A 24,465-nucleotide genomic window follows, 5' to 3' on the forward strand; every position below is an offset into this window, starting at 1 on the left:
TACTTTCTAGGTTGTCTGACAATGAACGATACTATCTTCAAACTCAAAATGCATATACAAAAAAATTGAAATCGAACGTAAAGTAAAAGCAGACGAAATATATATCCAAGCCAATCATGCAGTAACGAAAATGACGACGTAAAAAGTAAAAAAAATGTAGATTTTATGTCCTGTGCGTGCTCAAAGATCTATCAATCGTAACTCGACTTCCTCCTCGCCGCTGCCAAAGCCTCCCACTCCTCTTTGGTAATCCCCCTCGGAATCTTCGGCGGCAAAGGCGGAGTACCCGCCAACCTCGCTTTCTCCTCCATCATCTTCTGCCGTCTGACCTCCTCGCGCCGGGCCATCATCTTTCGGTGCTCGGGGCTCACAGCAGATAACGTCTCGAGCCCTTCTTGCGTGCCGAGTTCGGGTGCGTGCGACGACGGCTGGAGTTCGTCGCTGTCTGGGTCGGTTTTGCCGCGGCGCGTGCGCGTGATGTCGAGTTTCTGGAGCGCGGGCGAGAGCGCGATCGATGCGGCGGAGGCAAACACTGGTGGCGGAGCAGGAGCGGGAGCAGGAGCGGGGACAGGCACGCGACGGACGGCAGAGGGTTGCGGCGGCGTCTGAGACTTTCGAGGAGGGTCCTCGGATACAGGCGAGGTATCCCAGCCGCCGGGGAGGTGTGGCAGTTTCATGGTGTTGCTGTCTGACTGGAGCTGTGCGGCGAGCGGACTATTCTTTGGTAAGGGTTTCCGAGGAACTTTCCTGCTTTCGGAAGCAGCAGACGGCTGTGGGGATGGATGAACTGGTTGCTGCGGAACTGGGGTAGCAGGTGGAGGCACCGTATGCGTCTCGCTGCGATCAAACATGTCTGGCGCATACACGCGCGGAGATAGTTCAGCAGATGCCAACTCTTGAAATACGCTTTCCGAGTAGCTTAATCTCGAAAATGTAGATGGCGACCGCTTATTTGCGCTTCCGTTCGTGAATGTCATTGGCCGAGGCTGTAACGGCGATATTGGCTCCTCAGAAGCGTAGGACCCTCTATGATAATTCTCCTGCATCTGCTCGTGGGAAGCCTGCATGATCGGTGAGCTATGAGGATGCATATTATGAGACGTGGGGTACAGTGGAGTAGCAGGAGTCGATCGCGAATTCGCCGGATCTGTAAAGTAGCCAGAGCTCATCTCTGGCGTAGCAGGCGCGTGGTTTGGAGCCGAGTACCTCCGCGACGGGTCGGTGGAGTACTGCTGCGGCACGTTAAACTGCCGCTCTGTTCTTTCCGCAGGGAAAATTGGCTGTGGTGGCTCATAGGCTGGAATTGATGGAGATGACATCTCCGAGCTGCGTCGAGCGGCTGGTATAGTTGATGGGATCTGAGGTGTAAACGCGCCAGTATTATCCCACCCCTGAGGATTTAGAAAAGCAGGATGTTGCTGCCGCGCAAACGCATCAGCATCCGGCGTCAAAGTCCGCGGCGGCAGATAATTGTTCTGCTGCATCTCAACTACCCTCTGACCAGTGCGACTCGGAGACTGGCTGCTATTTCGAAACTCCGGCACAGACCCAAACTGGCTCCGGTTCGCCCGCTCAGGGGAGACGGTTCGGCGTCTAGGAGGGAGCGGTGGACCGGGTAGGTACGGCGCCGGCGGGACAAAGTGCGCTGGTGGGGACGGCAGTGGAGACGACACTGACGGCATTGGTACCTGTGGTTGTGACGGCGGATAAAAGTTGGGGAGTGATTGTGGAATGGGAGTGCGTTGAACCGGTGGAGGGTGCTGGATGTTTATTTGTTTGACTGGCTGCGGTGTCGGCGTGGGCTGTGGTAGTTGTTCTGCCTGACCCACAGAGCGTCTGTTCTTTTGCGTGGTTTTCGGGTTCTGAGTATATTGTTAGTTCTGATCTCGGAAAATAGCCGGTAGGAGAAGTGTCTGAGCTAGCGCGGTAAATACCTTATAGAACGACATTTCCAGACTCATATTGCCCACCTCCCTAAAATCGCGTAGTCGTCAGTAACTGCCTGTTGATCCACAGAAAACAACAAAGATAAGAATGCAACTCACTCATCCTTCCAATAAATAGGAATATCATCCAGATCATACCCCTCGTCAGAGCCACCGCGGGTAGTTATCGGCCTCTCGAGCGCAGGCTTTATGCTGATTTCGGTGCTCCCGAGGACTTTCGGCTTACCGTCCTCTTCGTAGAAGACTGCTAACTTTAACGTGAGGTATTCAATCCCGGGGTATATGTCGAATCGTAATTGCGAGTCCCTAGAAAACGAGTCTGTAAGTTTTCGTGTCGAGGTATGGCGAAGGTGTGGATGAGGAGAGAGTTGAGTACCATGTATCGCAGGCTTTCCCGGAATGCGTGGAGTCCTCTGTCCGTTCAGAAGTATGCGCAATCGTGCAGATACAGTACAGTTTCCTTTCCGGAGGAACTTCATCGGTTCGTAATCCAAGCTGAAGACATAGAATGTGAGCAAAGATCAAATTCAAGTTCAAAAGTAGTCTCTGACAGAACTTACACCTCTGTAAACAACGACGATTAGCACCCCCAGTAAATCCTGCGGATCTGTCATTGCAAATGTATCAATGCCAGTTCTATAAGCCTGAACTGAGCTGGACGAGCAAACAGGATAAGATATAGAGAAGTGAAGCTCAGGTCTGAGCCGCAATACTTTCTGAGAGTCGGATCAGGGCGCAGCAGTCATCTGTCTCCGTTTGACTTTCACGAAGATGAGCACAGCCGCTGCGGCCGCGGCGACGTCAACCTCGAGCCGGACTCCGGTCAACTTTACTACTAATTGTCGGATTGCTCGTAACTTATAATTGATCCAAGGAGAGTAAGATATTCGTTTTCATTAATATGCAAAGAATCCAAAAGATCACACATAGAATATATAACCCAAATCACTAATTTTTACATGTGTTTACGTCTCTAGCGTTTCATGACGCAAAACAGAATACTCGTCTTGAAGAGGAAAAGCATATTTCCACAAAGACGAATGAGACAAATAATCGCAGTCGCCCAGAGCAGCAGCGCGAAGAAGTTCTTTCGTTTCGTTGTGACGGCCTCATTCGTCTCGCTCGGAATGATGCCCTGCAGACTGGTCGACGTGATTGCAAAGACGACAATCATGTTTGATAGAATCCAGGCAATCACGAGATTGGTGCGGAAGTTTCGGTACGCGTCGTCGAGACTGCTCTTGTTGTCGTTCGCAGGCGGTACGTATTTCGTCAGCGCACGCGTCACGGTCTCGTGGAAAAGAGCGTCGATGTCTTCTTGTGGCAGATCCGGCTCCTCGACAATGACAGCTTCACCATCCTCGGTTTTCTTAGTGTGCACAGACGGAAGAACGTCGGCGCTGTCTGAGCCCTTGGTACCCCATGAAACATCGTGCCAATTGCAAAACGCGTAGACATTGAGGATATTTGTGAAGCTCGGCATGAAAAACGTGTACTGCGTGAAACTGTTGAGCATATGCCAGGGATCGAGGTAGAAGATCGCAGAGAGCAGATAGACACCGTAAGTTGAAACGAGGGCAATGACAATCAAAAGCGGGATCGAGCCAAAGATGTAACTGACAAGACTCTGATCCGGTGCTTTTGCGAAATCGGCTGAGCCTAGGGTTTGAGCGACGAGCATGAACGAGATGACCAGGGCGTAGTACTGAATAACTCCAAACATTGTGATTGCAAAATAATACCAGTACTTGGAACTAAATTGATGAAAGCTCGTTAGCATCAATTTTTGCTCTAGAGAAGCGCACTCATACATACCCCTTCGGTCGATTTCCAAGTGCTAAAAGGAAGGATAACACCAGCATGCCGACGTAGAGATAATCTACTACGACCGCGATAATCTTGTTGACGTTTCTTTGATTCGGGATTGGCATCGTAGGCGCGTTATCAGCTGCTTTCTGACCCATATAAGTCGGGTCGGCCGCCAGATACAAGACAATGGTAGTCGTAAGATAGAACGATGCAAGACTGATCCAAGTCAAGAAGATCTGGACCAAGTTATAGAGAGATTGAATGTTGAACATAAACAGACGGAAGATGTTGTGGCCACTTCTGTACATGCGGGTAAAATGCATAAGAGCGTAGACGGAAGCCGCGAATGAACCATTCAGCCAACGTCGACGTTGAGAGATGAACTCCGGCGCTCGGTCGGGAACATCAGTCTCGGCCTTTGCAGCCTTGACGTAGGCCAAATGCCATTTGCACCCCTTCTTGAAAGTAACCTCAAAGCAGAGAATTCGGTCTTCGGCCAAAAACATGTTTTTCGTGAAAATGTTCATTCCTTCCACACCCTTTTTTCCAAGTCGCTTGGCGAGCGTCTGATCGCCGTGGAAGTATTGCTGTAGAGGAACACCTTCGATGGCCCTGAATCTGTAGGCCGAAAACGCACCAGGAAGAACACTGATGTATCCAAAAGAAGACTCCAAGGGTTTATCCAAAATATTCGAGATCTTGTACTCAAAGTTTTGAGCTGCCACCAGGGGATTGAGCAGATTCCTGTTGTGACGACCCAGCATAGCATGGATCTCGCCACATGCTCCTCCAAGATTTTTATCGTTGTAGAAAGCTTCCCAGAGGGCGAGCAGAGATTTGCTCCCGGGCTTTGTTCCTGCATCGAGAAGAATGCAGATTTCGGGGTTGATAGTTTTACCGATGGCGTTGAAGAGCCAGCGATGCGAGTTGATCTTCTTTGCGTTTTTCTGCTTGAGGCAGAAAATCATTTGGACCGGAGCAAGATTGTCGGCCGCGCCCTCGGTCGGGCGAATCAGCTCTTGGTTTGGAGTCACGCAGAATTGGGTCGTGTACTCAAAGATATGAGCGACGGTCTCCTGGCCGTCGATATCCTTACGCAAGACACCCTCCTGGTAGATACCAATAGCAGCAAGCATGTCAAGAGTTCCCTTATCGCAGGCTGGCATGATTGATTTTTTGTTAGTATCAATTGAATACTCGTGCGCCAAAACGAATCAAGGGATAAGCTTACGGTCAATTCCATCAAAAATGAGCGAGACGACAATCTTCTGCCAAGCTGCACCACCGTTGTGCCAGAATCTGGTCCGCTTCAGGTTACAGATATCTCGGACATTTTTCATGACACCGTGCAATGTGCGTGCAGTGAGCACCTTGTCCTCGTTGTAATACGTGATTGCAATCAGGAGCTCGGTCCTGCGGTCGTACATTTTCTGGCGAAGGGTGTAGCCTTTACCGACGAACTCATCGGGGTCGCACGTAGCGGCAGTGTATCTGAGATGAGTGAACTCGTCCGAGCCATATTCGAGATCGATATACTTGCGCTCAATGCCATTTTTGAGAGGAGAAGGTACACTAGATTTTGTCAATCGCGCCGCAGGGGGTCTGAGAGGAAAAACATGTAGAACTTACGCGTAGTTTGCGCTGAAGATTTTATTCTTGTCGAGTTTGACGCGTCTGGTAGCAAATCGCTGCAGATTCTCTGTATTTTTCTCTTGGCGCTTCTGCCATTCGCGGTCCTCGAGTTCGGCAGGGTCAATGATGGAGGTCGCGTATGTGCTGGCTCTGTCTGTGGGGACGGTGATGTACGACTCCGAGAGCTGGTACGAGTGATGCCGGTGCGAGAAGCCGTCCTTAGACTCGTACTCTTCATTCGACTGGTTGACGAAGGGGTCGTAGATACCCGAGGCGGAGGAGGCGAGGGGCAGGTTGTCGGGCGCGGCAAGATAATACGCGTCTTCGTCGGGGTCGACGTCCGGGTAGTTTGCGTCGCTGGGCAGCTCGCTCATGGCGTAGGACTGGTCGACCTGCTCATCCTCAGCCGTGTGCTCGTATTCATCTCCAATGGGGTGATAGGACATTGTGGTGTCTGGTGCCGGTGGTTTGCTATTGCCTGAAGAAGAGGAAGAGGCGGTGGAAAGTCATTTATAGAAACCGAGCCACAGCCGCGTTTCACAGCCGCATGGGAGTCGAGCCCAGCTGATCCCGGAGATCAATCAGCCTGCGACGGGTCTCTACGCGTCACTATCGTGGTTCTTGGTGTGTTTCGCACTTTTGTTCTTCTGTGTCCGTCGTACGCTCTGCCCGGCCTCCGCGAGGATCTCCTGCAGCCGGTGCATGTCTGCTGTCGGTGGCTGCCTCCGTCGTACGCGAGTCGGTTAGAGTTTAGACCGCGTCACAAAATACTACATGATGATGTAATATTTGACTAATTGCATCTTGGCTCTACTCCACTCACTCTGCTCCTCCTCAGCAGAAGAAAACTACATCCACTCTCCAGCACTGATCCAGCAAGATGACGTCCCGCCCAAAGATCCGCGCCTGTCTATTTGACATGGACGGCCTCCTCATCAACTCTGAGGAGATCTACACCGAGACCACGAACTCCATCCTCGCCGAACATGGCAAGCCCTCCCTGCCCTGGCACATCAAAGCCGACCTCCAGGGTCGTCCCGGTCCCGCTGCGTCCGCAAAGTTCCTCGAGTGGTCACAACTGCCGTATACTCCCGAAGAGCTGTTTAAAATAACCTCGGCGCGTCAGGAGTCGAAGTGGAAAGAGACAAAGCCAATGCCGGGCGCAGTCGCGCTCCTCAACCGACTAGTTGAGAAGAAGATCCCGATCGCGCTTGCAACTTCGAGCCACTCCAAAAACTACTTTCTCAAAACCGCACATCTACAGGAGATGTTCGAGCTCTTTGGGCCTCACAAGGTTACCGGAGATGACGAGCGGATCCCGAAAGGTCGTGGAAAGCCGGCTCCAGATATTTGGCTCGTCGCTCTCAAATCACTCAATGACGAGCTACTCAAGTCTGGTGACATCGACACACCTATCAAGCCTGAAGAGACTCTTGTGTTTGAGGACGGTATTCCCGGCGTCGAAGGTGCCAAGGCAGCAGGCTGCCAGGTTATCTGGGTTCCTGATCCAAGAATTCTGGAGGTCGTTGATGAGAAAAAGGAAGAGATCATCGGTACCAATGGCGAGATTCTGGGCAGTCTAGAGGAGATTGACTATGAAAAGTATGGCTTATAGATTTACGCGTTACAATACTGGCTTAAGCTGTCTTTGATATTCTTTATAATTGATGTCAAATTCGGTCTTCAATGTGTTTCTGAATGACTTCCGTCATTGCATTCATGTAGTTTGACGATTAAAACCCTAAATGCATTCACAAATAGCTCGTCATAAGGCCATTACGACATCTTTCTGCTTGATCTTCATGACAATTGGCTATATAAAAGCAATTTGTCACAGTCTTATAATATCCTTATCTCCAATAGTCATTTCTGTATTGCAAGACTACTAGTGTAGACTTGTAGACTTGTAGAACAATACAAAGCGAGGAGTCAAGGAAATACAGGTTGCGGCTTGGTCCTTGTAACCACCCAGCACTAAACCACCTTAACTTCCATCTCCATCCTCGCTGCCCTTTCTGCTTCCAGATCTCACCACACACGGCCTTCTACTGCGACTGGGCGAGTAACGGCACTTCACGGGGAAACCACACTGGAATCACTGCCGAATAGTTAGATTGGGGTTATGAACTCAATCACACATCTCGAAAACTAGCAATTTGCATCAGTATCTAGCTTATATCAACCAGACATAGCATAGCTCTGTTCTTCTACCATCCGAATCACTCACTCGGTCTGCTACTTGAAACACAATGGCGCAACGAAAGCTGCAACAGGAGATCGACCGTGTACTGAAGCGCGTTGCCGAGGGCGTCCAGGCGTTCGATGCTCTTTACGACAAACTCATGATGACCACAAATCAGTCACAGAAGGAGAAGCTCGAGCAGGTAAGTCTTCTTGATTGAAAAGAGAATTTGAAGGAAGTGACGGCTAATATTGTAATTGATCAAAAGGACCTTAAGCGTGAAATCAAAAAGCTTCAGCGCCTACGAGATCAGATCAAATCATGGCTGAGCGGTAACGAAATCAAGGACAAAAAGCCTCTTGTTGATCAACGGAAGCTTATCGAGTCGGTATGTGTTATCTTTATATTTTTCTGATGAACATTACTCAACAAATCATATGAATATAGGAGATGGAGCGGTTCAAAGCCTGTGAGAAAGAAATGAAGACAAAAGCCTATAGCAAAGAAGGTCTCAGCGTGACCCGTCTCGACCCGCGTGAGAAAGAAAAGATGGAGATGGCGAACTTTATCACGTCGATGATTGAGGATCTTGACCGACAGGTGGAGCAGAAAGAGGCTGAGCTCGAACTGCTGCAAGCGACAGTTAAGCGTGGAAAGAAGGACACTTCGAAAGCTGAGCGGATAGCGGAAATCGAAAGCAGAATCGAGCAGCACAAGTGGCATCAGGGGAAACTCGAGGTTATCTTGCGCTTGCTGGAAAACGGAAATCTTGAGGTCGATCAGGTAGCATCGATACAAGAAGACATCAAGTATTACGTCGAATCGAACCAGGACGCGGACTTTGCCGACGACGACGAGATGTACGATTCTCTCAATCTCGAAGAAGACGAGGAACTCTTCGGAATGAACGACAACGACCACCAGGATTCGCACTCTGTTCACGAAGAGGAAGAGAAGAAGGAAATTAATACACCCACTGTTCCACTGCTGGTAGCCAAAAAGGCAGAAGCGACAAGTGTGCGCAAGGTGTCAGGCAAGACTTCGACCAGTATACCTAGCTCTGTTGCTGCAAATCCGCCGCCTGCTGCTGCGACCGCGTCGGCATCTACTATCACTAGCACAACAATGAAGCCTGCACCGGCTCCGCGGTTGGGTGAAGGTCTGAAGTACGCTTCAGCAGCGGCCGCAGCAGCGGCCGCGGCAGCTAGTAATACACCGGGTCTTGCTCCACTTCCTCCTCCCCCTTCGGGTACAGCGGCGGCGGCTAGCAAATCTTCAGGGGAGAAGACGCAGGGAACAACAGTGTCGCGATCTACTTCGGCTGTATCGTCACCACTGACATCATTCTCAACAGTAGCCACTGCCGCAACGGCTCAGAACGGATCTAGCGAGAAAGCCGCGACAAGTACGGCCGAGCCTGAATCTCAGAAGGCTTCCGTACCTGCTGCTGCTGCTCCCGCGGCCTCTAATGATTCTGCAACATCTGCTGCCTCATCGACCACGCAGAAAGATGGTGCATTCAATATGAAGGAGATGGAGGCTGCGCTGAAAAAATCCACTGAAAGCCTGGATTCTCAGCAACGCGAAAAGACACCTGATCTGGTGCAGTCTGGGACTACGACTTCTTCTGAGAGGCCTGCGCTGCCTCTGCCGAACGGTCTGCAAGATTTGGCAACTGCGTTTGAGACTGCAAAGGAAAGAGTACAGAACCCGCCGTCCCCAGAAGCGATAAGCAAGATGGTTGAGGCGTCGTTCAGAAGCTGTCCAGAGGCGGTAGATGCCGACAAGCCGAAACACTACGTGCCCAAGACACCGTTCCCGACTGCGTCGTATTTCCCACAGGAACCACTGGCTGTCTTTGACGATCCATTGCTGTACGAGAAAGTCGACATCGACACGTTGTTTTATGTATTTTACTACCGGCAAGGAACGTACCAGCAGTACCTAGCCGCACAGGAGTTGAAGAAGCAGAGCTGGAGATTCCACAAGAAGTTTTTGACGTGGTTTCAGCGGCACGAAGAGCCAAAGGTGATCACCGATGACTACGAGCAGGGCACATATCGGTACTTTGACTTTGAAGGCACCTGGCTGCAGAGACGGAAGGCGAACTTTGAGTTTGAGTATCAGTATTTGGAGGATGAGATGTAATGTGTCTTATGTATGTTTTGTTTTTTTGTTATATTTACTTTTGGTGTATTCCTATTACTGTTTCGACTGTGTTTTATTATCATTTTGGTTATAGTTATGAGTCTGGGGTGAATTAAAACTTCGGCAGTTGCCGTTCAATAGACAAAAGTGTGGGCGCGAATCAGCACACATTGATTACTGCGCCCAGGTGATAAGCCTGTCGGAAGCCCGTCGGAAGCCCGTCTTGTCACATGACCAAATAGCTAATCACGTGATTAATATTACAGTGGGCAGCCGCGGTCGGCGATCTGGCGGAGGTCAAACCAACCTCCCCGCAAAACCGATCACCTAATCCGCCTCTCGCCTGCGACCACCGCTTTGTTTACTTTTCTGGCTTCCGCAGCGGACCTGTTCTTCTCTGTCTGATAGTCTCGTGACTCGGTCACCGTCTACTTCTCCATCCACAATCTACTCTCCGTCGGCTCGAGTGCTCTCGTTCGGAAGCATGCCGCATTCTCCCGCCTCTCCTGGCTCCCCCTCCTCTGTCGTGTCTACCTCCACCACAGGCCATGCCTCGAGGCCTCCTCCTTCACAAAAACCGCTGTCGTCCTCGTCAGCCTCGTCAGCCGTGCGCATGACCGGTACTCCCGGTGTAGGATCCACGCCCTCGTCTGCTGAGATGCGCAAACTGAAGAGGCGCGTGGATCCAGCTAAACGCAAACGTATCGCCTTGGCTTGCGACTCTTGCAAGCGTCGGAAACAAAAGGTGCGTCTATCTGTCTTTTTATGAGGAGTTGGTGTCTTGCGCTCAATTTAATAGAGCACATCCGTATACTTCTTTTGAGGTTTTCCTGCTCTCAGACCGTCTCCGTTGAGCAACCGAAAAACTAACAAAGTCATGCCATTATAGTGCAACGGCGAACATCCATGCTCCATCTGCCTCAAGAAGAACTTTTCCTGCCACTATACGCCAACCCGAGCAGACCTCCTTCCTGGCCAAACTCCCACAGTATCATTTTCCTCGCCGTCGCCCAAATCTGCATCCGGAACGGCCGACGATCGCCAGCAGTCTGCCGCCGTGTCTCAATCGCCTGAGCCTGAGCTGAAATCTGAGAACCGAAAGTATGAAGATAAGCAGCAGAAGCTTGCACGGGCGGACTCGGCATCTGCTAGCGGCGCAGAGAGGAATAGTGGTGGCGGTAGCAGCAGCAATAACGTCAATAGCGGCAGCAGAAACGTGGTACACGACGAGTCAATGTCGGATTCCTCTGCGTCGCCTAGGTCCCCGAGATCGCCTGAGTCACCTGTTCAAGTTCAGCAGCACCAGCAGCAGCAACGTTACCATAGAAAGAGATCTCATAGTCGATCAGAATACCAGGTAGAGACAGTTGGCGACGGTCGTAATACTCGTCTGCTGTGGGACGAAAAAGGACATTTGCGATATATGGGAGAAAGTGGCGTTACCTCTTTTCTCGAGCAGTCGCGGAAAGCGTTTAGAAAAGTCATGGGTGATTCGTCATTTACTCTCGACCCTGCCCAGTTCAGATTCATCGACGGGCCAACTCACACTGCTTCAATAATACCTCTGCAACTGCCGCCCAGATCTCTTACAAATGAACTGATCCAGGCATTCGAAGACAACGTGCAGGCATTCGACTATGTCTTTGATATGGATCACTTTCGGTACCAGGTGGCACAGACGTTCAGAAATCCGATGGGTGCGCCGCGACACTGGTTATGCCTACTTCACTTCACTTGCGCACTTGGTGCCATTTTCGTGAGCTCTAAGCACGAGCTAGACACGACCGACAAAATGAACCTGCAGTCGACGTTTGCAAGCATCAGCGAGAATAACGCGTCTTCCCAATCAGGTGCAGGTGGATCAAAAGAAGGTCAAAGCCGGAGTATCATTGATCCCAGCGTGTTTTTCGAGTCTGGACTCGGTCTGATGAATGATGCCGCTGAGGATGGAGAGTTGTGGGTTGTACAGGCTTACTTGCTCATGTGTTTGTACTATCAAATCATTTGCAAGCGTAACGCTAGTTGGATCCAGCTTGGTATGTTCCGGTCGTCTCAAAACAGTTGGTTTTTTGTATCTGTTTACTAATTGGACAAATATTTTAGGTGCTGCTATCCGCTTTGCTCAAGCTCTGGGAATGCATCGGAAGTGCGTGAACTTGACCTTCCCCAAACCCCAGCGTCTGATGCGGCAGAGATTATGGCGTACGCTTTATATTCAAGATAGATTTTGGTCTTCTAGTTTAGGACGCCCTCTGGCCATCGACGATTGCGACTGGGACGATCGAGATACAACAGAGCTCGTGCAGCTTGATAGAACCGCTGTCGAGCTCGGCAAACTTTGTGAAATTATTGGCGACATTTGTCTGCTGGTTTATAGACCACAAAGTATTTCGTCGTCAACTTCTCAGCGTCTAGCCACTCGGTTAAGAGAATGGAGCGACGGTTTGCCTGCGGATATCCAGTTGTCATCGTTGAACCTCAACTCACCAGATGGCCGGAAGTTAGGAAACGGATCTATGAGTGACGAGGCCAGACGCAGGCTTATTTCCAACCAAGGACTTTTGAGGCTCCATCTGACTCACCTGAACAGCATTATTCTTCTCACGCGTCCTTTCTTTTTGCTTATGGTTGCAAAGACTCCTTCTGAGATTCCCGCTCAAGCGAAAACCGTGTCGCGCTTGTCGTCAGCATGCGTGCTGTGCGCTGCTCGATCGGTCGATTTGGTAATGACCTTCTTTGCGCAGAATCAGCAGCCCATTCGATCACACTTGATGACGTATTTCATCTTCACCGCTGGAATCGTGCTGTTGCTCGAATCGTTCCATCAGCGCAGATCAGAAGTCGAGTCGTACATCACTCGCGGTATCTTCTTGTGTATTTTTATTTTGGGTCATTATGGAAAGATCGATCCGTCTGCGAAACGTTACCGCAACATTCTGCAAGAGATGGACAGGGCTGCGCGCGCATCGCGATCGCTCAACTACGCTGCGAACGCGAACGCATCAGACGCAGCATCGGTGGCTCAGAAGAAACACATTTCTCAGATCAACAGTCTCCTGAACTCCACTACGCCGGCTAACAGCTCTGGCTCGTCCACTTCAGATGCAAACGCAATCTCTGCAGCAGGTTCGACTTCAGCCTCGACCAGTGGCACGGGAATTACTCCCGTCGCTGCGTCGGCCGTCTTGGCTGCGGGTTCAGACACATCCGGCAGTGCGTTCCACTTCATGCCTACGCCTCGTAATAGCAGTATCCGGTCCGAGTCCTTGCCACGCAAGCAGTCATCCGAGGAGAATAACAATTCGAACACGGCTGCTGCTGCGGCTGCCGCTGCTGCTGCGGCCGCTGCGCAGGCGTATCAGCAGGCTGCTAATACTGACTACTACGACGACGAAAAGTATCTACACGATATGTTGGGCTACGGATATAAGCAGAGCGGCAGCGAAAGCTCGAACAATCTCTCGAGAATGTTTTTGAAAGCCGCGGCTAACGATGGACGCTACCAAATCCCAGACTCCCCACTGCCGGTCGGTAATAGCAGGACTGCGTCTGTGAACGTTGGCGCTGACGGCGAGCGCGGAATCGCGATCCCTAGCTCCGTCTCATCCTTTTTGTCGCCGATGCAGCAAAGTCAGAGTGCTTCAAACGGTAGCGCAAACAATGGAAGTGCATCAAACACTCCCGGAAGTAGCAAGGAGTCGATCAACATTTCTCCTGCCGATGCGATGTCTCAGTTCTTGATGGACGATACGTTTGGAGTCGGCGGATCGGGTAACGGAGAGCCGAACATGGAGTTCTCATTCGATCTTGACATGATGGATTGGATCAACCTCGCGTCGACTACTGGTACCAGTGGCACCCCAGGAGCGACTACTACTGCCGCCGCTACTGCAACATCAGCCGGGCCAGCGTCCACTCCCGGTGCAACTGGATTTGTCGAGGCTGTGCGAAAGGCTAACGCTGACTTGTTCAATGGTCCCGGAGGGGCAAGACAAGGCGTTGGTGCACCCGGGTCTACTGCTGGTGCCAACGGAAACGGCACAGGCCAAAGTGCAGGACTATACGCGAGTGACACCGTCTTTAGAGGACTCATGATGAACGCAGAGTACTAATTTATTGTCTCCTTTTCTACCTTTTGATTTCTTTTCTTCTTATTTTCATTTTTGTTTATGAGTTGTTATAGCTTCATGAGATTGGCACTTGGTGTACATTGGGTTGTTTTTGTTCTTTTTACTTTTACGAAAATTCTTTTCTGGTTGCCGGTAGATTGGCGAAAGTTTTAGTTGCTACGATACAGATATTTCTGAAATAATGAGCGCATTTTTTCCTATATTCGGGTATAATTTATAGATATATTTGAAGTTCTTTTTATGTTATATAACAGCAAGTCGTTTGTGCTTGATAAATGAGACGGCTTAACTGCTCCGATAAAGTAAACGATAAAAATTACGAAACGGGCGGCGCGTCGAGTGTGTTTACTTTCGGCCAAAACTAGAAACCCTATTACATCAGACACGCGCCCGCCCGAACCACGATCCGCACATTTCAGCGCGCCCGCCCTTCTTCCCTCTCTTCTTCCTTCTCTTCTTCCTCCCCCGGGACAGGTTTTCGGCTCCTGTCCCATCCCAGCGATTTGATCTATTTCCCAGCAATAGATCGGGATTATCGGCATCCCACGGCTCTCTCTCGACGGCGAAAAGGTGAGGCGAAGGTTGATGAGGGTAGGCTTCGATCTTTCTTTCTGTGATCGCATGCATGGCACCTCGTGAAGTCGCCAGAAAGCAGCCTATACTGCACAGGTAGCATTCTTAGAGGGTGCCATATACCGAAGTGGTAGTATTCTCAAAGTGTAGACTGCGCTGTTCCATGAGCATCTCCAGAGAAACTGCCTATGCGTGGGTAGCGTTCTTGTACTGAGAGCAGACTACTCCGCACCAGGTAGCACTCTCTGGGGGGGCTATGACTGGAACAGATAGCGCGCCTTTCAGGGTAGCATAATATCCAGGTAGCGTTCTCTAAGAGTGGCATACACCGCAGCAAATAGAGCAGCATTTCGGTGGCAGGACCTCGAGAAGTTGGGTAGTTGCATATTCCGGTCCGTTTCCGCGGTTGCACACCCTCAAGAGTGGGCGTCGTGCCATGCATGCGAGAGAAGAGGGGGAGAGAGAAGCCTACTCGACCAAGCGGTCTGGTATATGGCCTGCCCGCGCAGATACCGGGTGAGTGCGCTCGAAGGCACTGTAATGCCGTTGTCGGCCCGGTCCCTCTGCGTGGCCGTCTCATGTACGCGCCGAGGATCCTGCCTGGTCAGGGTGGACGCGGTTGGTCAGGGCGGCCAATCCGATGAGCTTCTTCCCTAGCCAGGTTGCTCATCGGATTTAAAACGTCTTCGTTGTCGCGTCTCTTCAACAAATGCAACTGGTATGTTGCGCCGTCGCAAGGGAGCCCCGAGGCGACGGTTGCTGAAGAGAGTCCGCACGACCAAGCGGTTCAAGCGCAACGTTGACAATCCACCAATACGGGGGCAGTCCATGACTGCCTTCTGGGTGAAGTCGGGTTTTAGTGGGTATGGCGATTTCTCGAGAGTCGCAGAGTCCCACATAACTTTTGAGCAGGGCTTCATAGTCTTGTTCAAGAGTATGCGTAACGCATTCTTCCCGATCCTGGCACCAGTCGCTTTATGCGCGCTCTTACTTTCTCTGTCTTTTCTGTTTCTGCTTCTCTGATGTTGTTCTGTTCTGATTTATGCTGACAAGCTGTTGCGCTGGCTTGTTGTACTGTTGTGTTGCTTTGTTGTTCTACTTTGTTTTTGTTGTTGTGTTTGTTTTCTTTTGTGTCGTTTTTTATATTTCTTAGCAGAGAGCAGAGTGTTTTTGTATTTGATGTATCAAGAGCGCGCGGCGGTACCGTATTGTAAAACCAAGAAAGAAAAAAAAAAAAAATTTCCTCTTTTTGTTTTATATCTAATCTCTGAACAGCAAATATATAGATCAAACAGACAGACAGAAGTAGCAACGAGCGGTAACAATACTTCTCATTATCAGACGATCGTCAAAGTCGCTGAAGGTGTCGAATAAAGTTTCGAGATTTCTTCGCGCGGCTCAGAATATCTTTTCTCTCTCTTCCGCTCCCGACTCGGATATATATTTCCCAAGAACAGCAAACACCAGAAGGGAGATCTCCAAAGTGCGATATGAGACCAATGGTGCTATGGCCGTCTACATCTGTTGTCTCTTGGACGACAAGACGGACAGGGCGGTCGGTGGCGAGATATAGCGCTGCAAGGCTGTCTTTGTGCAGCGAGTGCGTGGGTAGAAGGAGTCTAAGTCTGAGCTCGCTCGGCTCCCTGTTTAGCAGCAGGAGGATACGAGAGACGAAGAGTGTGTCCGCTGAACTTACTCGCAGAGCGGATGAGACATGGAAGAGACGGAGGAGCTATGCCACTGTACCAGATATCAATGAGGATTTGGCGAAGCGGATAGATGCGATACCGATTGAGCGGTACAGGAATTTCTCCATCGTTGCTCATGTTGTAAGTCACCTGCGTGCCAGTCGACTACGCAAGACAGTTTGAGAGATGTAAGAGCTAACAGATGCTCTCATTCAGGACCACGGAAAGTCGACGCTGAGCGACAGGCTTTTGATTATGACAAACACGATTCCAGAAGGCAGTCAAGGCCAATTTCTCGACCGCCTCGACGTCGAGCGCGAGCGCGGAATCACAGTAAAAGCACAGACGTGCACGATGCTGTACAATTACAAAGGCGAAGACTACCTCCTGCATCTTGTCGATACCCCGGGCCACGTTGACTTCCGCGCAGAAGTGTCGAGGAGTTATGCCTCGTGCGGTGGAGCGCTGCTGCTTGTGGATGCGAGCCAGGGCGTGCAGGCGCAGACGGTCGCGAACTTCTTTCTCGCGTACAGTCTCGGTCTTGAGCTTGTTCCGGTGATCAACAAGATCGATCTCGACCACGCCGACATCCCACGCGCGCGCGAGCAGATCGAGACCATGTTCGAGCTCGACCCTGACGGCGCGATCGCGGTGTCCGCGAAGCGCGGCACCAACGTCGAGCAAATCCTTCCGGCTGTTATCGAGCGCATTCCGCCGCCAAGTGGGAGTTCAGATGGTGCGCTCAGGTGTTTGTTGGTTGACTCGTGGTTTGATAATTATTTGGGCGTCATTGTGCTTATTTACGTCGCGGATGGCACGCTGCAGAGAGGCGATAAAGTAATGTCTGCGCATTCTCGCAAGCGCTATGAGATCAAGGAACTAGGAATTTTGCACCCGGACAAAGTACCCATGCAGCACCTGCAAACAGGCCAGGTCGGCTACGCCGTGCTGGGAATGAAGACTATCAGCGAAGCGCTTGTGGGCGACACCATCTTGCATTTCGGATCGGATGCTGAGCCATTGCCTGGCTTTGAGGAACCGCAGCCGATGGTGTTTGTCGGTGCTTTCCCCGCCGAAGGGGTCGAGTTCCGCGCCATCGACGACCGCGTGAACCAGCTTGTGTTGAACGACCGCAGTGTCTCGCTGCAGCGCGAAAACTCAAACGCTTTGGGCCAGGGATGGAGAATTGGGTTTCTGGGTACCCTGCACGCTTCGGTCTTCCAGGACCGGCTGAAGCAAGAGTACGGTGCCTCGCTGATCATCACTGCGCCGACGGTGCCGTATAAGATTGTGATGAAGGACGGCACCGAGAAAATCATTCGTAATCCGGAAGAGTTCCCTGATCCCAACGAGAGGAAGAACAGAGTTGCGGATCTCCAGGAGCCGATGGTCAAAGCCATCATGTCATTCCCTCAGGAATACCTTGGCGACATCATCGACATCTGCGAAGGCAACCGCGGATCGCAAATAGACATGACATTTCTCTCGCACGGTAACCAAGTGCTCTTACAGTACCTGATCCCCACCGCCCATCTCGTCGACGACTTTTTCGGAAAACTGAAAGGCGCTACGAAGGGCTACGCCACGCTTGATTACGAAGACGCAGGATATCAATCCGCCGACTTGGTCAAGATGCAGTTACTGGTCAATGGTAACAGCGTCGACGCGCTAGCGCAGGTAATGCACCGCGACCTCGCGGAACGAAAGGGAAAAGAATGGGTCCAGCGGTTCAAGAAGTTCCTTCGCTCGCAGCTGTTTGAGATTGTCATCCAGGCGTCGATCGGCAGCAAAATCCTGGCGAGAGAGACTATCAAGGCCCGGAGAAAGGATGTAACGGCTAAGCTACACGCGGCCGATATTTCGAGACGAAAGAAGCTGCTTATGAATCAGAAGGAAGGAAAGAAGAATATGAGACAGGTTGGAAGGGTCAATATTCCTCAAGAGGTAAGTTTTTGATCCCGTTATCAATAGTCGTCTGTGTTCGTGTTTTGCTGACAACTACTGTTTTATATATAGGCATACCAGGGCTTCCTCTCGAACAGTAAACCTCCAAAGTAAAATACTGTTGTAAATATCTATTGTATCATAGTTCAAATCAGATGTGTATACTGATCAGGTCAATAATAAATGTGCATAATAGAAGCATCTAGCAACAAAAGCAATACAACAAAAGGCAAAATGAAAAGCAAAACCAGCAGAACGCGGACCAAACACCGTATTTACATCATCCCTCTCATCATCGCAAATCACTCCGCGGTCCCTAGTCTATAGGCGACCATTGTATCGACCTTGTGAGATGCGGTACTGAAACTTCTCAGCTTGACCTGCTCGGCATTCTGGATTTCCTTGGGATCGCTGTCGATCCACTCAGAAGGCGCTTGCGTGTCACCATCGGCGTAGACCAACACATTGAACGTGTGCCGACCTTCCAGCACGGGGAGGAAAGTGACAGAGGCTGTGATCTGTCTGATGATTGCTTGGATTTCCTGCTGAATTTCGTCGATTGTCTTATCTCCATGGGCGTCATCAGAAGTCTGTTTCGATGCTTTCCTATTTGTCGCTATTAGCATTCATTGCGACAAAATTAGCAGATCAAACACAGTTGGACACTTACGGAGCGGCGTTCTCCTTGTCGGCAGACGAGCTAGAGCTTTTCTTCGATCCAGAGGCCTTGCTGAAAACCTCAATATCAAACTGCCATCGCTCGACCACCTCCGCGCTATCCAATGAAACAATCGCCACCACAAGCTTCGAGATCTTGCTTCCAACCACCCACTCTTATGAGACGCAAAAGTCGTGTGTTAGCTCAGGGTTTCCTTGTCAGTTCGGCACAGAGTTGATTGACTCACTGTTAAGCTGCGACATGATCCGTCGGATGTATGTCTTCACGTCCTCATCGACAGATACTAGCATGTTCAATCCGTATTTCTTGACGACCTGGAAGTCTTCGGGTGGATATATGCCTCGTTGGAATAAAATACTAGAGACGTGTAAGCGGTCTCGTCATGACGATCGCCTCAAATAGAATAATACCTGTGTATACTGTACTCTTTATAAAATTGATCAAATTGTTAGTACAATATAGTAGTAAAGCAGTCTGAGAAGCCAGACTTACCGAAAAACTCAGCGACAAGCTTAGAGGATCCTTTCAAAGAGAGCTTAGATCTGGTAGGCCCCGCTGAGCTGGACGACATTTTCGCAGAAGACATTGTGGCAAGAGTACAAAGAATATCAACCGATATAACTGCTCAAAAATCAACGTAAAATCAAGCTGACTGGAACTTGAAGACAAACCTATCGCGACTGTGGAGAAGACTGGTGAAGTGGATGGGAAGCGCAAGATGGATAAACAGAAAGAGAACCTTAATTGAATGTTGATAGACGGCCACATTAGTACTAGCGCAAAGGCCATCGAGGCACTGTAGGGTTTCAGTCCAGCGGCCGCTTTTGTTGTGAATGCGTTTGCTTTCCAGAGTTTGCTTCAGGCCATTTAAAACAGTATTTACTGAATAAGAAGTGTATTGTTTGTTTCAGCGAAGGATATTTGCTGGCGTCCTAGTCAGGTTGATAGGGGAGGGTGTTTATAGGCGGAAGCGTGGCTAGTTTACAGGTTATGAGACTGACTCTTCGCGTTTTCTGCAAGCGAACAGCATCTACATGATCGCCATTCCATTTCCACCACGTAGGAATGGTAGCTATTTCTCTACAGCATATTCGAAATACAGAAAAATTCTAATAGAGAATATTAAAAAAAATAAAATGACAAAAAATTAGACATCCGGGAGAATTTATCATCTCCGAAACGGGGAATTGAACCCCGATTTGCCCGGTGAGAGCGGACCGTGCTAACCATTACACTATTTCGGATTCTTGTCTTGTTGAAAAACTGCGCTCGTGGCCGCTATAGTCTGCAGTCTGTGCATTTATTATTTCACGAATTTACAGCGTTGAGGTATCGAATAGTGCAGGATTCAGTGCTCTCTTCAGCGCAATTGACTTCAATGGCTTTGGAAATCATTTGAGAGAAGTTGGCGCGGGTGTTGCCGACGTAAGAGGCGATAGGGATGCATTCAGGGTGCGGGGGGATTTCGAGGAGGTGGGGCAACTCGGACTCGGACTACTTCTGTCGCGACAAATCTGTTTGCATATCGCAGACAAGGAGTTTTCCTCAGATACTTCATAAGGAAATGGCTGCTCCTCTTTTCAAGCGTACGGACACATTGAGCATTATCCGTCCTATCGAGCAGACGAAACTAACGCTACGCATCTAGGTCTGGTGCGCTTCATCCCAAAGTCGTCCCCCTCGAAGATTCTGATCGGACAACCGAAATCCGATAGCGTGGACGTTGGCAGAGCGCTTTATCAAGGTCAGGATGTTGCGGTTGAAGTATTTTCTGGAAACTCGATGCTTTCTCCGGGAGAGAATACGTCGGAGATTGAGTCTATTGGGAAATTGCTGTCGCCCATGAGCCAGAGTGAAGTTGGCACTGTCAGATGCATAGGCTTGAATGTGAGCTGCGTTTTGTTCAAATTATATTTGGTTAATTGTTTTAATAACTGACTGACTTTTACTTTACTGTAACAGTACAGGCAGCATGCACTGGAGGTCAAGATGGCATTCCCAGAAGTCCCGGTTGTATTCATGAAGCCTGCGACCGCGGTGGCCGACCCGTGGCCGTCACCGACGACGATCCCGTTACTCAGTCAACTCAGCAACACAGCTGACTACGAGTCAGAGCTGGCAGTTGTGCTTGGCAAGGACGCGAAGAACGTGAAGGAGGAAGACGCGATGGACTGCGTTCTTGGATATACGGCCGCGAACGACGTCTCCAGTCGAGGACCGCAGTTTCAGCAGAGTCAGTGGGTTTTCTCAAAGAGTTTCGACGGGTCGTGTCCTCTTGGTCCTACTCTTGTTTCCAAGTCTCTTATTCAGAATCCATCAGCTTTGCAGATTAAAGGACTGAAAAACGGCCGCGTAATGCAAGAGAGCTCTATCAGGTGAGCCAAGACGTCGATTTCGTATTGGATTTTCCTGTTCTGATTCATGGCTTACGCTTTTTTATTCTCTAGTGATTTGATTTTTGACATTCCCAAAATCATCAGCTTCCTGTCGCAGTCGACGACGCTACCTGCCGGAACTGTCATCTTGACCGGTACGCCCGCCGGAGTTGCAATGGGCTCGTCTACGGCTGAATATCTAAAGGACGGCGACACCTTTGAGGTCGAGATCTCGCCGCATATTGGAACGCTGGTCAATGTTTTTGAGAACGAGTAATAGAGAGAGAGAATATTTTGATCATGTCTGAGATCGGGCGGGTGTGCTGCCTTGATTGGTGGATACCCTACAGAACATCTAATAGAAAGTTTGTAAAGACTAGCGAGCGTGCTCCTCAGTGTACCTCTGTGCTTAACCAGGACCGGGGAAAATAGCCTCTTCCATTCGATTACCAAGACTTCAGCTGTGTTTATCTGGCTGGGGCATTACAGATATGGACGGAAATGGTATCTGCTTGGCCCTGGCTGGGATTCAAAGTTTCCTGATAGCTGTGTTCGTGTGTATCCAAGACTCTTGTGTTTACTCCTCCAGGTGGTGTTCTTCTACGTGATTGAGACAGGTGCTATTTCGGGAAGGCTGTGCATTGTAGTAGATCTCGTAGTACAGTCTGTAGTTGAAAGAAGTCTGGCTGCTTGAAGTGGTGGCATCAATCGAGAATCAAAAAGATAAATCTAGGCACACAGCTCTCATACGAGAGGAGCAAGTCGGAACAGCAGCTGACAGCCGCTTCAGAATGTCAGGCGATTATGTTCATCCAAAATGAAAAGTTCTAGATTGAAATTAGCAATAAATCATATTACGCCGTGACGATATTACGTCTTGGAGGCTGCATTCGGCCGCAGGCGCTGTTGGGAGTCAAAAGGTACGCTGAGGCCGGCAGAGTTCAGGATCTGGAGGAAGAGCACCCGGCCGTTCAAGGTGCCCACGCGGTGTAGAATGACAGCGGGATTGGCTCGCAGCACGCAGGCCTGTTCGCTCAGAGTACCTGTGGAGGAGCTGGAGCAGCGGAGCAGCAGTCGGGGCTGGATCAGATAAGATTATCTGCCGACAGTTGTCCGCTAGTACCTCGCCTCCGTCGCCAGCGATGAGCAACTCCTCCTCCGCGTCTCTGTTCGAATCCTGCTCCATGAAAAGAGTCGAGAAATACCAGACAAAGGTGTTGCATCGAGCAGAAGAAGGGAAGAAGAACAGAGCCGCACATCTCTGTTTAGACGAATCGCTTCCGCACGTGGTCCTTCGCGCCCGCAGGTCGCCTTGGCAGCCAGTTTGCGAGTCCTCCAGATTTGTCGAAGATCTCGGCGTTCTGGGCACGAAATCTTGGCCTGGCTCTCAACCGCTCCTCGAGTTCTCGGATTACTGGTCTTCTGTTCGCGCTGCTCTCTGCTCTTGTCGTCCACGTGGGCTTCTTTCTGCGTCGTTCTGTTGCTGTCATCGTACTGTTTTGCTGTTTCTCCTTCTGTCGCGTGCGTTCGCAATCGGCCTGCTCTGCCTCGCGGGCGCCGGTCAATAAATATCCGTCCTGCTCCCCCTCTACCATCTGCTTCTTCTCTGTACACATTACTCCCGCGGTCTCTTTTCAACTTCCAAAAGAGCTTCCATATATATTCATAATGAAACTCAGCTCGGCTCTTCTGTTCGCGGCTCTCGCGGCTCCTCCTCTCGTCTTGGCCGCGAAACCAAGAAACTACATCTACTTCCTCCCCGATGGCTACGGTCCTGCCTCCGAGGTTCTGGCCCGCGACTTTGCCAATTACAAGAACAACGACACCGAGAAGCTGCCGGTTGATAACATGGCGATCGGCTACGTTCGCACGTTTGCTACCGACACCCTCGTCACTGACTCGGCCGCGGCTGCTACCGCTTACGCTTGCGGTCAGAAGACGTACAACGGCGCTATCGGCGTCGACGATGACTATCTCCCGCTCGGAAACATCGTCGAGGCTGCTAAGGTATCATCATCTGTCACTCTCTTCTTCACTACCCTCTATCTAACACCCTGGTCTAGCTCGACGGCTTCATGACTGGTCTCGTCGTGACCTCGCGCATCACGCACGCCTCCCCGGCTGGATTCTCGACGCACACCTACTACCGTGACCTCGAGGCCGATATCGCCGACCAGCTCGTCGGTCTCGCGCATCCGCTCGGCCGCGTCGTCGACGTCATGATGGGCGGTGGCCGGTGCTTCTTCCTTCCCCAGTCGGACGAGGACTCCTGCCGCGAGGACGACGTCGATCTCTGGTCTCTTGCCCAGACCGATTATAACTGGACGATGGCCGTCGAGCGTGAGAAGTTTGATCAGCTCCAGAACGGTCTGGTCGAGGACCCTCCTTTGCCGTTCGCGTTCATTCCTAACCTCGACCACATGATGTACGAGGTTGATCGTGAGTCTACTCTCGAGCCTGCGCTTCACGAGATGGCAATCGCCACACTCAACATGTTGGATAAGCAGACGCAGAACTCGAGTAAGGGCTTCTTCCTGTTCGTCGAGGCGTCGCGAATTGATCATGCCGGTCACGCGCACGATCCCGTCGGCCATCTGCACGACATTCTCGAGTACAACCGTGCCATGGACGCGATCGCTCAATGGATTGATGACGGACACTCTGATACCGCTCTTCTCTCGGGCGCGGACCACGAGTGCGGTGGATTGACTCTCGGTGTTCCGGATTATGCCTGGTACCCTGAGGTTCTCGACACTGCGAGCGGAACGGCTGAGTACTATGTCAACATCTTTGATGCGTTCAACGAGACTCTTAGCAACTCCACCACCGCGGACAAGTACACCTTCCTTCTCGACCATGTCTTCACTCCCTACGGAATCACAAACGTCACCACCGACGAGCTCGCCGCTTTCTTCACCGCCGACGACGCCGCCATCTACCTCGGCGAGCTGCTATCCGCACGCGCGGGCATCAACTGGTCCACCACCGGCCACACCGCAGTCGACATCACGCTCTTTGGCCACGGTCTCAACACCGACTCTCTCGTCGGCAGCTGGGAGAACGGCGAAGTCGGCAACTTCATGGCCGGCCAGCTCGGTCTAAGCCTTGCGAACGTGACCAAGCTCCTGCGGGCTAACGAGTCGTTTGTCCAGGCTATTGGTCCTGATGCCGAGGGAAAGAAGCTCATCAAGCGGTTCCAGCTGCAGCACGACCACGAGCATATGCATGATGGAGCTTTCCACAAGCATTAAGTAGCGGGCGGAGAGTATAGTTTTGGGCGTATTCTACTAGATTAATAATACTGTATTTGTTTATTGTTTGTTTTTGTATTGAAAATTGGTGAAGACGTCAGTGAAAAA

General features: G+C 50.7%; 9 protein-coding genes and 1 non-coding gene across 10 annotated transcripts; 6 read left to right on the top strand and 4 right to left on the bottom strand.

The window, feature by feature from the left end:
* Positions 1–10: 10 nt before the first annotated feature.
* Positions 11–2,722, bottom strand: BZA70DRAFT_51673 (uncharacterized protein). Its single transcript, XM_064915169.1, has 4 exons — positions 2,507–2,722; positions 2,046–2,441; positions 1,935–1,974; positions 11–1,862 (listed from the first exon to the last, which is right to left on the bottom strand). Exons 2-4 carry the CDS (start codon positions 2,423–2,425, stop codon positions 192–194), a joined length of 2,091 nt encoding a protein of 696 aa, XP_064771517.1. The 5' UTR covers positions 2,426–2,441; positions 2,507–2,722; the 3' UTR covers positions 11–191.
* Positions 2,723–2,806: 84 nt separating this feature from the next.
* On the bottom strand, positions 2,807–5,966 carry BZA70DRAFT_254683 (chitin synthase G). Its single transcript, XM_064910768.1, has 4 exons — positions 5,385–5,966; positions 4,987–5,327; positions 3,762–4,914; positions 2,807–3,700 (listed from the first exon to the last, which is right to left on the bottom strand). Exons 1-4 carry the CDS (start codon positions 5,831–5,833, stop codon positions 2,920–2,922), a joined length of 2,724 nt encoding a protein of 907 aa, XP_064771518.1. The 5' UTR covers positions 5,834–5,966; the 3' UTR covers positions 2,807–2,919.
* Positions 5,967–6,217: 251 nt separating this feature from the next.
* Positions 6,218–7,300, top strand: BZA70DRAFT_273852 (HAD-like domain-containing protein). Its single transcript, XM_064911903.1, has one exon. The coding sequence runs from the start codon at positions 6,268–6,270 to the stop codon at positions 7,000–7,002; it is 735 nt and encodes a 244-aa protein (XP_064771519.1). The 5' UTR covers positions 6,218–6,267; the 3' UTR covers positions 7,003–7,300.
* BZA70DRAFT_254688 (Not1 N-terminal domain, CCR4-Not complex component-domain-containing protein) lies at positions 7,301–9,864 on the top strand. The gene is made up of 3 exons (XM_064910769.1): positions 7,301–7,771; positions 7,838–7,957; positions 8,017–9,864. The coding sequence occupies exons 1-3, from the start codon at positions 7,637–7,639 to the stop codon at positions 9,715–9,717; spliced, it is 1,956 nt and encodes a 651-aa protein (XP_064771520.1). The 5' UTR covers positions 7,301–7,636; the 3' UTR covers positions 9,718–9,864.
* A 46-nt stretch (positions 9,865–9,910) lies between these two features.
* On the top strand, positions 9,911–14,194 carry BZA70DRAFT_51823 (fungal-specific transcription factor domain-containing protein). Its single transcript, XM_064915172.1, has 3 exons — positions 9,911–10,462; positions 10,607–11,753; positions 11,821–14,194. Exons 1-3 carry the CDS (start codon positions 10,202–10,204, stop codon positions 13,827–13,829), a joined length of 3,417 nt encoding a protein of 1,138 aa, XP_064771521.1. The 5' UTR covers positions 9,911–10,201; the 3' UTR covers positions 13,830–14,194.
* A 1,567-nt stretch (positions 14,195–15,761) lies between these two features.
* BZA70DRAFT_273865 (translation factor GUF1, mitochondrial) lies at positions 15,762–18,173 on the top strand. The gene is made up of 3 exons (XM_064911904.1): positions 15,762–16,249; positions 16,325–18,052; positions 18,125–18,173. The coding sequence occupies exons 1-3, from the start codon at positions 15,911–15,913 to the stop codon at positions 18,164–18,166; spliced, it is 2,109 nt and encodes a 702-aa protein (XP_064771522.1). The 5' UTR covers positions 15,762–15,910; the 3' UTR covers positions 18,167–18,173.
* Positions 18,174–19,439, bottom strand: BZA70DRAFT_273868 (mitotic spindle checkpoint component mad2). The gene is made up of 5 exons (XM_064911905.1): positions 19,224–19,439; positions 19,142–19,157; positions 18,958–19,088; positions 18,723–18,885; positions 18,174–18,658 (listed from the first exon to the last, which is right to left on the bottom strand). Exons 1-5 carry the CDS (start codon positions 19,315–19,317, stop codon positions 18,355–18,357), a joined length of 708 nt encoding a protein of 235 aa, XP_064771523.1. The 5' UTR covers positions 19,318–19,439; the 3' UTR covers positions 18,174–18,354.
* A 464-nt stretch (positions 19,440–19,903) lies between these two features.
* BZA70DRAFT_t15 lies at positions 19,904–19,975 on the bottom strand. Its single transcript has one exon. It is a non-coding gene; the product is annotated as a tRNA-Glu (tRNA).
* A 320-nt stretch (positions 19,976–20,295) lies between these two features.
* Positions 20,296–21,383, top strand: BZA70DRAFT_287793 (uncharacterized protein; the record flags this gene model as incomplete). The annotated part of the gene is made up of 4 exons (XM_064913983.1): positions 20,296–20,317; positions 20,380–20,618; positions 20,694–21,106; positions 21,179–21,383. 4 exons carry the CDS (start codon positions 20,296–20,298, stop codon positions 21,381–21,383), a joined length of 879 nt encoding a protein of 292 aa, XP_064771524.1.
* Positions 21,384–22,774: 1,391 nt separating this feature from the next.
* BZA70DRAFT_287794 (alkaline phosphatase) lies at positions 22,775–24,357 on the top strand (the record flags this gene model as incomplete). The annotated part of the gene is made up of 2 exons (XM_064913984.1): positions 22,775–23,113; positions 23,170–24,357. 2 exons carry the CDS (start codon positions 22,775–22,777, stop codon positions 24,355–24,357), a joined length of 1,527 nt encoding a protein of 508 aa, XP_064771525.1.
* Between the last annotated feature and the right edge of the window lie 108 nt (positions 24,358–24,465).

Source organism: Myxozyma melibiosi, assembly GCF_037950935.1.
Source record: "Myxozyma melibiosi strain Phaff 52-87 chromosome Unknown BZA70scaffold_1, whole genome shotgun sequence".
Taxonomy (NCBI): Eukaryota; Fungi; Ascomycota; class Lipomycetes; order Lipomycetales; family Lipomycetaceae; genus Myxozyma; species Myxozyma melibiosi.

Bases quoted from the DNA above. Each gene is read 5' to 3' on its own strand.
- BZA70DRAFT_254683 (XM_064910768.1), bottom strand. From the start codon at position 5,833: ATGTCCTATCACCCCATTGGAGATGAATACGAGCACACGGCTGAGGAT. The intron at 4,915-4,986 runs GTAAGCTTATCC...CAATCATGCCAG, and splicing joins CATTTTTGATGGAATTGACC to CCTGCGATAAGGGAACTCTT. The intron at 3,701-3,761 runs GTATGTATGAGT...TCATCAATTTAG, and splicing joins CTTGGAAATCGACCGAAGGG to TTCCAAGTACTGGTATTATT.
- BZA70DRAFT_51823 (XM_064915172.1), top strand. From the start codon at position 10,202: ATGCCGCATTCTCCCGCCTCTCCTGGCTCCCCCTCCTCTGTCGTGTCT. The intron at 10,463-10,606 runs GTGCGTCTATCT...ATGCCATTATAG, and splicing joins GCAAGCGTCGGAAACAAAAG to TGCAACGGCGAACATCCATG. The intron at 11,754-11,820 runs GTATGTTCCGGT...CAAATATTTTAG, and splicing joins CGCTAGTTGGATCCAGCTTG to GTGCTGCTATCCGCTTTGCT.
- BZA70DRAFT_273865 (XM_064911904.1), top strand. From the start codon at position 15,911: ATGAGACCAATGGTGCTATGGCCGTCTACATCTGTTGTCTCTTGGACG. The intron at 16,250-16,324 runs GTAAGTCACCTG...GCTCTCATTCAG, and splicing joins TCTCCATCGTTGCTCATGTT to GACCACGGAAAGTCGACGCT. The intron at 18,053-18,124 runs GTAAGTTTTTGA...TTTTATATATAG, and splicing joins GGGTCAATATTCCTCAAGAG to GCATACCAGGGCTTCCTCTC.
- BZA70DRAFT_51673 (XM_064915169.1), bottom strand. From the start codon at position 2,425: ATGAAGTTCCTCCGGAAAGGAAACTGTACTGTATCTGCACGATTGCGC. The intron at 1,975-2,045 runs GTGAGTTGCATT...ACGCGATTTTAG, and splicing joins CCTATTTATTGGAAGGATGA to GGAGGTGGGCAATATGAGTC. The intron at 1,863-1,934 runs GTATTTACCGCG...CAATATACTCAG, and splicing joins TGGAAATGTCGTTCTATAAG to AACCCGAAAACCACGCAAAA.
- BZA70DRAFT_254688 (XM_064910769.1), top strand. From the start codon at position 7,637: ATGGCGCAACGAAAGCTGCAACAGGAGATCGACCGTGTACTGAAGCGC. The intron at 7,772-7,837 runs GTAAGTCTTCTT...ATTGATCAAAAG, and splicing joins AGAAGGAGAAGCTCGAGCAG to GACCTTAAGCGTGAAATCAA. The intron at 7,958-8,016 runs GTATGTGTTATC...ATATGAATATAG, and splicing joins AACGGAAGCTTATCGAGTCG to GAGATGGAGCGGTTCAAAGC.
- BZA70DRAFT_273852 (XM_064911903.1), top strand. From the start codon at position 6,268: ATGACGTCCCGCCCAAAGATCCGCGCCTGTCTATTTGACATGGACGGC.
- BZA70DRAFT_273868 (XM_064911905.1), bottom strand. From the start codon at position 19,317: ATGTCTTCTGCGAAAATGTCGTCCAGCTCAGCGGGGCCTACCAGATCT. The intron at 18,886-18,957 runs GTGAGTCAATCA...GCGTCTCATAAG, and splicing joins GATCATGTCGCAGCTTAACA to AGTGGGTGGTTGGAAGCAAG. The intron at 18,659-18,722 runs GTAAGTGTCCAA...AGCGACAAATAG, and splicing joins GACAAGGAGAACGCCGCTCC to GAAAGCATCGAAACAGACTT.